General features: G+C 36.2%; 1 protein-coding gene across 1 annotated transcript in view; it reads right to left on the bottom strand.

The window, feature by feature from the left end:
• Positions 1–7,457, bottom strand: part of LOC122087415 (mediator of RNA polymerase II transcription subunit 12-like) — a 25,352-nt gene extending 17,895 nt beyond the window's left edge. Inside the window, exons 1-4 of the mRNA XM_042656543.1 lie at positions 7,295–7,457; positions 5,907–6,484; positions 3,750–3,809; positions 3,385–3,490 (exon numbers count right to left, since the gene is read on the bottom strand). Coding sequence (XP_042512477.1) covers positions 3,385–3,490; positions 3,750–3,809; positions 5,907–6,034 — 294 coding nt within the window. The 5' untranslated portion in view covers positions 6,035–6,484; positions 7,295–7,457. The remainder of the gene's footprint in view (positions 1–3,384; positions 3,491–3,749; positions 3,810–5,906; positions 6,485–7,294) is intronic.
• Positions 7,458–8,282: the final 825 nt, after the last annotated feature.

The following is an 8,282-nucleotide window of genomic DNA, read 5'->3' as shown; positions in this document are numbered from 1 at the left end:
ATATATATGAAAAAAAAAAAAAAAAATTCATGATCCAACCTAGAATTCACCGCCTTGTTAAACTTTTGATGTAAGAACAACACAGTAAATCTCTAGTAAATTAAAAAAGAATGGAAAAACAAAGAAATATCAGGGTTGAGAAAAGAATGAAAAGAGCATGTGAAGTGGAGTCAACAAACAGCGCCAAATTTAGGTATTATTTCTAGTCCAATTGATGGGGACATCCACGTATACTAGCGGCGTAGGCACAAGACCCAGCCACATGTGCATTCTATTTGGCTGGAGGAAAGCTAGAAGAAAGAAGGAAAGAGAGGGAGTCAAACCAGCCTTCCCAGCGCTGGGTTCGACCCCCCCTTTTCTCCCGATCGGAAAATCCTTGTGGACCCCACCAGATTCTGTTTTATTTTAGTAATTTACTTTAGTTCATATTATTATTTAACTGTTTTGAATAATTAGGAAACTAGGTATTTCTTTCTATTGGTCTATTAGGTAATTTCTCGTTTCAGAGATTGAGTTCCTAAATAACTCTTTATTTTTTGGTAATTTTATTCTTTATATGTGTAAGGCCATTGGCCATCTCTTTTCTAATTAATGAAAAATTATTGAATGAAGAAAAATCATCGTCTCTCTCTCTCACAATTCTCCCTCTCTCTCTTTTCTCACTCTCGTCCTCTCTCTTTCTCGACTTTCTCTCTCTTTTCTCGACTTTCATCTCTCTTTTGTTGTTTCTGTTCTCTCTGTTGTTGCTGCACTATTGCAGCCATTGTTCACAGTAACTGGAGATCACCTCCATCGAATAGACCCCACCTAGGTTGCTGCTGAGTTCCTCATCAACAAGCTAGGTTGTTACTGAGCACTACATCATCAAGCTGGACCTTCTCCCTCGTCAAATAAGGTGGACTGCACCTCTATTTTGGAGGACTTCGGCTTCTCCTTTTCTCCTCAGATCGGGACAGCAAGAAGGTAAGTAAAACCCCCATGTTCCACATCCATTGGCTGCCTATTATCCGCATTATCTCCCCCACTGAAACCTGAAATTAATCTCTGTTTTTCAAGCCATCTATTTGTGCTAAACATAACACATATTTACTGCCATGTTCCCTTCCCCTTATCCCCTTTTGGTGCATGGATAGTTTAAGTGTTTTTTCATGCTTAGATTATTATTGACCGTTGCTGCCATGTTAATTAGTCTATTATCTTGCATGTTAAATCTGTACTTTGCTAAGCAACTTTGAACCCAACCCAATTCAAGACCTATTGAGTATTCCTTATTCTAGTGGATTGACCCCTTGTAGGAAACCTAGTTGTCTAGGCACCCCCCCTACATCACCAATGGTAAGTTCAACAAACATTATTAACAGCAACGGTCACATGGGAATGACGCTTTTGAGTTCCAGCTTAAGTTACATAGAAGGTTTCAACCTTCAGAAGTTTGGTGCCCAATTATGAACCCTAGGTGAGTGTTCTTCGCCGTCTTCTACTAGCTCCTCCTACTCCTTCCTAAAGATTACTACATGGGCAATGTTTACAGTCCCATAACAGAATCAAATTTAATATTCTTTCACATTTTCTTCTATTCCTTAAATCCTAATACATTCTCAGTAAACCCAAATCTTCTATTAAACTGTAATTTATCTCATACAAGCCCCCCTTCTTTCTTGAATCTTTTACCTATCAAAACAAGACTTTCTACTTATCTCCCCTCTCCTAGAAAGCCTTTCTCGCTGCCCATTCCATTGTAGTTCATCCTTAGAATAAATCCCAAGTCAGTTCAACATCACTTAGTCTAGACAAAAGCTCCTTCTTAAGAGTAACCAAAAAATCACAACCCCCTAAAAGTGTCCACCATGAATAAATAAGTAATCAAAATTCAAAACAGTGGATCCAAGTCTCCTGAATGCTCCCACAGAATATTGCATACATCCACCTTTCTATCTTTGAATTCCCTTCAGAACTTATGCCACTAAGCACCTTTCCGTTGACAAACTCGAAGCAATTCCTGGGAAGACAAATTTTACTTCCTTCTTATTCAAGTGGTCAGCAGCATCAATAGAAATACACTAGAGGGACACCAAAGATGCCAAATGCAAATACATGAAAGAAAGAACAAAAAGGAAAACAACTGAGGAAAATTGAAAAGAAACTATTGAAACACAAAAGAGTGAAGGGGCTAACAGAGAAGTACTCGATTATGTTAAAGGGCGTAAGTATACTTGATGCAGGAGAATCACAAAAATAGTTTTTGAATAAAAAACTGGAAATAAGCCTTTGGTTGGGTTCTATACATATTGGGCCTTTGGTCTGTTGGAGTTTTGTGATCAGCCACAATAACAAGTGTTAACAGAAAAACTAGGGTAGAATGCTTGAATGATCAATAAGATCACACAATCCTTTATTTATAATAAGCAAAGGAAAGGAAAAATTACAAGTATGCTTCCCCTAGGGTCGGTGGAAGGGGGAAAGGCCAAGAATGCCCCTACGGCATTAGTTACATATTTCGACAAGAAACCTAGAATATGGGTAGGAATTAGGTAAACTAAATTAGTTTTTTATTTCAGCTTTATTATAATTTAGAAGTCTAAGTTTGTTAAGAAAGTTTCAAAGCTTAGCATCAGTTTAAGACTTTAAGTATGATAATTTCCTTTTGGAATTTGGTTTCCAGTTTAGAATAAAGTGGGGTTTGAGCCCGTTTGAAGGTTGATAAATAGTTGTAAGGCCTCTGACCACCCATATATTTGACGCTAATAGTTTCAGTTTGCTGCCAGAACTTTGTGTCAGAGATGAGGCTATGGTACATAGTTGATCACCAAAATCACACTCAGAAGTGCAAAAAGCCAAAAAGGATCTCAAAAGATATCATCTGTAGAATAAACTGAATGAACCATTAATGGGGTCCTGCTATGCTGCAGCACAATTTACAAGAGAAGAAGAAATATATTCCAAATAATCTCTCCTGCCGTCCTTTCATCCAGAAGACAATGATATCAAATCTGGTTCCATACTAGCTCTAGAAAGCTTATTAGGAGCTTGGGCTTTGATGTCAATGTCCATTCAATTCTTACAATAACAACAACAGAAAGCCAGTTAAAACTACAGAATAAGTATGGCCTTTTTACTCTTCCTATTGCTAATGAGTGGCCATGCTAACTCCAGCCCAGGAAGTCATGGATTATGCACATAACATCAAATGGTTACACAATTGGTTCAAGCTTAGTATAAAGTTCATAAAGGAGAGGCCCATACAACAGGTAGAAACACAAATTAAAAATCGTGATTTTATTATATAATAAAATCAACAAATAAAAGCAGCACAGCCTAAATGACAGAAAGTGGTACCACATGCAAAACATTTTGTAGCTTTCTGAAGTAAAGCCAGAATCTTACCTCAAGTCCGTCAATGGTCTCCTTGTATCCAGATTGGACATACTCCTTGTTTAGTGTCTCCTCGTGACAGTTAGGAGTTGGGGGATAAAAATCAGGTGGCCCAAGTCTTTAAAAAACAAAGAGGGTTTATGAGATATATAATTTCCAAACAAATAAATATCCAGACAAAAATTTTATCAAAAATAAAAATGGCATAACAATCACAGAGATCTTGTGTGCAATCCTTTATGCTATTCTCATCAAACATTAACAACAGGAAGAGTTACAGGAAAACTGAAACACAGAAAACAAAAGCCCTTCTACTTGATAGAACACTAGCCATCTTTGAAGCAAAAGAAACCAAAAGAACTCCTGCACTTAAATACCTGCAGTTTAGGGGTTCTTTATCACACTTCAGCTTGTATGGAGACAATGGTGATGACCGCCTGCAAGAGGGAAAACAGACTTAAGACCAAATCGCCCTTGATGGTGAACACTGAGAAGAGGCAACAGAAGAACTAACAGGAAGCAGAAGATATAGAAATATAGAAGATAAAAACAACATAAGAACAAATATAGTATATTTTTATGATCTCTATTATAAGCCAAAGAAAATGCATGAAACCAACACCTAAAACTTGAGATGGAGGAATCTTAAGGTCAAAGAGATAGACCTCAAAATGATACTGATTAATACAAAAGAATTTTATAGGAGCTTTACGTCCCCAAAGCAAATGGCTTTCAAATATGGTATGGTTCACATGAATAATGAATGTAGATTAAATAGGAGAGAAAGGAAGGAACGGATAGAAGGATACTACGATGCACTATTCAACAGAAAAGAGTCAACGGAAAAGGTGGGAAGAGGCATTAAAAAATGTAAAGTAAATGAAATACAGAAAATAAATCTAAAACAAGTGTGAGAAACCAGAGAAAGCACAAAGATATATCAGTAGAAAAGAATCTTTAACAATGCAAATTGGTGACCCTCTTCGGTCTTATAACTCTTCAAGGTACCGTGATTTTCTCATGAAATTTACCGTATTTTAAAGTGGATATAACACTGCCTTTACTGTGCATTAATCAATAGGTCTTATTTGTGATTAGATGGCTCAGACCTCTGATGGGCCTAATGTCCAGTCTGGTGGTACCTCGAACCGCCAGCCTCCACAGTAACTGAAACATATATTCCTCCATTACTTCTTGATTTCTTCCTCCCTCTTCAGTCTCTTGATTATCTCAGTTGGATTAAAAAAAATATTAAGTAAACTATTTACAGCTCCGCAGCTTAAAAAAGCTTTGGATGCCATTAAATCACATACTCAACAATACATGATGCCATAGTTGTCACGGCGCCAAAGCGAACCAAGGTGGTGGAAGGTTGCCTAAGCGCTTAGGCAAAAAGACGCCCGCCTTAAGGCGAACAAGGCGAACAAATGTTACTTTTTATTTTCCCTATTTTCTAACATTATTTAGTAAGTTATATATACCTTGTATCATAAAAAAATCAAGATTAAGCCACATCAAGTCATTAAAAATCAACATTTAGCTACATCAAATCATAAAAAATTAACATTAAGTCATATTAAGTTATAAAAAATCAACATTTAGAGAAATGCTCTTATTCTATAATAAGTTTGACTGGTCAAATGATTTTATTTTTACATGAAACTTTTTGTATTGGTTATAACATAAAACCAATTTTCTAACAAATCTAATCTTACTTAAATCTGAGTTGCAATGACAAAGTTATGCTTCAGTCAAACTTATTTTTAAGTACGCGAATACTGTTAAAATCGCCTGAATGAAAATAATTTTATGAATATCAAAACAAAATATTATTTTACCGGACTTTTGGTTTTTAGCAATGATTTAACATGATAGAATTTATAAAATTTTCATAATTGAGAAAAACACTAGCATTTAAAAGTTGAAAATCGTCCCTAAAACCAAAATACAGTTTTTGTTCTTGGACTGGGGGTTGACTTTTTATCCTTTTGAAATTTGATTTTTAAACTATTTTTATTGGATTCAAATAGGGGGTATTTGCTTACTTATGAATAATATCTTAAGTAAATGAAATAACAAATATTAAAAACATTTACTTGAATGATATTTGACATAAATAAGTTTCAAAACACAAGGCGACATGCAGTGCAACAAGGCGGCTGTCGCCTAGGCCCCAGGCAAACCTCTTGGATGCCTAGTCGTCGCCTAGGCGACACCTTGACAACTATGCATGATGCAAAGGGGATGGTATATAGAGTGAGACAGGGAGCCAGTTCAAAATGTGAAGACTTTCATACCCACATAATTTTGAAAATGACATCATTGCTCAATCACTTGTCTTCATTTAAAAATTTTCCTCCATATGTCATATAACTAAAATTGAACCAAATTAAATGAGCACAGAGGAAGCCAACTCTTACTTTCAGATTAAAGAATCTATACAGATATCTGGATGATACTGCTTAAGGGGAAAAAGGGATCACAAAAATATGGCTCAGAATAACCATGATAAAAGGAAAATATAAAACTAGTACCTTGTATTCAAAGAGAAGTTAGATGATTGGAATGATGAATCAGCTCTGGCATTATCCCTTGCAGATGTCCCACCACCTGCACTGTTACTAACTCCACCACCACAGCTGGCAGCAGAATACCTTTGCATTTCTCCCCACAATCACCGGCATACTGCCTCCAGCATTCCAAACACTACAAGAAGCTATTCAAGCAATGCTCCATCTCAAATGCTCCAAACTATGTCTGGCCATGAAAGATCTAAGCCCAAAGCCAGATAGAAATAACAAAAGCAAATAAAATCCAGGGCTTGAAATGAAGTCCCTTGTTCAAATATGTTACTGCATCTGAGGCCGATCTTCCACAATTGGTACTCTAGGATGAGAAAAGAAAAACTTCCTAAACCTTCCTTACAAATTTTGAAGTTCAGGAGAAGACAGCCTCCCAATACCCTAATCCTATTGTACAGGATCAGTACCAAGTAAACTCTAAAATAAGAAAAAATGCAGTACTAACTAGTACAATGTACAACCTAAATACACTGGTCCCACCTAAGAGCCTTGTTGCCGTTTGAGCCCTTGAATAGAGAATGTAGATTAACCTGCAATTAAGATGCAACAGTTATTGATATATGTGAGATTTATTTTTTTTTTTCACAAAATAAATGATGGTAGTTTAAAAATGCAATTGCTCAAATTTCAAATAGAAGCAATGAGTAGCCATATCACACACTTCACCAAGCATGAAAAAAGACAACGAGCAATAACAACTTATTGTGATCTGTCAACTACACTATGGTAACAGACTAAATTAAAATCCCAGAAAACGCACCCAAAAAAAAAAGAAAAAATTAGTGACATACCACGAGAAAAGGAAATCTATCAGTTTACATAACCAGTTTAAGCTTATAGGTCAAATCTTTTCGTTTTCCTTTTCTACGATATAAATTTAAATCCAAGACCATGTTCAAATACACCAAATCAGCACCGAAAATCAATTACCCACCGAAATACTAATTCTCGAAAACAAATTTCAAAAATAAAAACAACTTAAAAAAAAAAAGTCGCAATTGAGCTGGAAACCAAACAAGCTCACCTTCTTACCCGAAAAGAGAAAAGAGATAGAAAACTTCGAATCTACGTTGAAAATGACCTAATTCGCGGCAGAAATTATATTCAAAATCGAATCTTGCAACACCTTAGTACCTGAAGCTGCAGCATCTTCAATTCCAAAAAAAAAAAAATATACGAAAAAACATAATATCGTGTTCACTGTGTGGAGAAACTATGATTTAAAGGGGTTCGAAACTAGTTCCGTGAAGACACAGTGAAACTAGGGTTTGCAGAATAAACAAATTCGTTAAACCCTGTAGCAGAAGATAGTATTAAAAAGGAGAAGAGTAATGTAATACCTTCGAGAGATGCAGATAATGAATCGCAGAAAGGATAGAGACAACGAAAGGGAAAAGAGTTCGAGAGAGAAAGCCTTCCTTGGCTTCGAGTTTTTTTGACTCTTTGGTTTGCTGATGACGACGATGATGCGCTTGTGTTGCTTCCGATGCTAGTAAAGGCAGAGGCGAAGTGGGAGATCTGTTATAAATATTTGGCGAAAGGTTCCCGTCCATATAGAATCTATTGGGTGACCCACCTCATTGTGCCATGTGGTTTACTGATATGTGGGTGAAACTCTAGAGTGTCTGACTATTGAACGTTGGGAAACTGGTCTGATGAAGTGTTTAATATATAGAAGGACAATGATGTCATTTCACATGAAGACTTTAGAAATAGAATTTTAGAATTTGTATCACGTAACTGCTTCACATTCGGTTCGGTGATGATATGTATCGTGCCACTCGTGCGTGGTGCCGAATGGTTTTGGTGATGATATGTGTTCTTTTTCTTTCGTAAATACCCTTTTAAACACTCTTAATGGTACTATATAGGAAGGATATGTATACACTTCACATACAAGTAGATGATCCCGGTTTAGAGGGACGGTGCTAATGTATCCTTGGTTACTAACAATGAAAATATATATACCTCTACCTACAATGAAGAGGTAATTTCTTCATCCACACGATCATAATGTTGCATCAGTGTTTGTGAAGAGATTCTTTCTCTTTTCTTTTACACTATGTAAAATAAAAAGTTAAATCCCCTCTCTCTCTCTCTCTCTCTCTCTCTCTCATATGAACTTAATCCCATTATGCATCTTCTTAGTAGTCTAAGATTCCGGGCATTGTCATGCATCCTCTTGGTAGTCCTTTGTTTAAAACTTTGTGTTGCCACTTGGTCAACTCTGAAAATTCAAACTTGGCATGTGAACAGAACACCTTTAAATTTATTTCTATATGAAATTTCAACTCATCAAACCTCCCTATGTGATTCTAATAGATGGGT

This window comes from Macadamia integrifolia, chromosome 8 (genome assembly GCF_013358625.1).
Source record: "Macadamia integrifolia cultivar HAES 741 chromosome 8, SCU_Mint_v3, whole genome shotgun sequence".
NCBI lineage: Eukaryota > Viridiplantae > Streptophyta > Magnoliopsida > Proteales > Proteaceae > Macadamia > Macadamia integrifolia.
The sequence above is the reverse complement of the archived record's forward strand: the minus strand, read 5'-3'. Positions and strand labels throughout refer to the sequence as shown.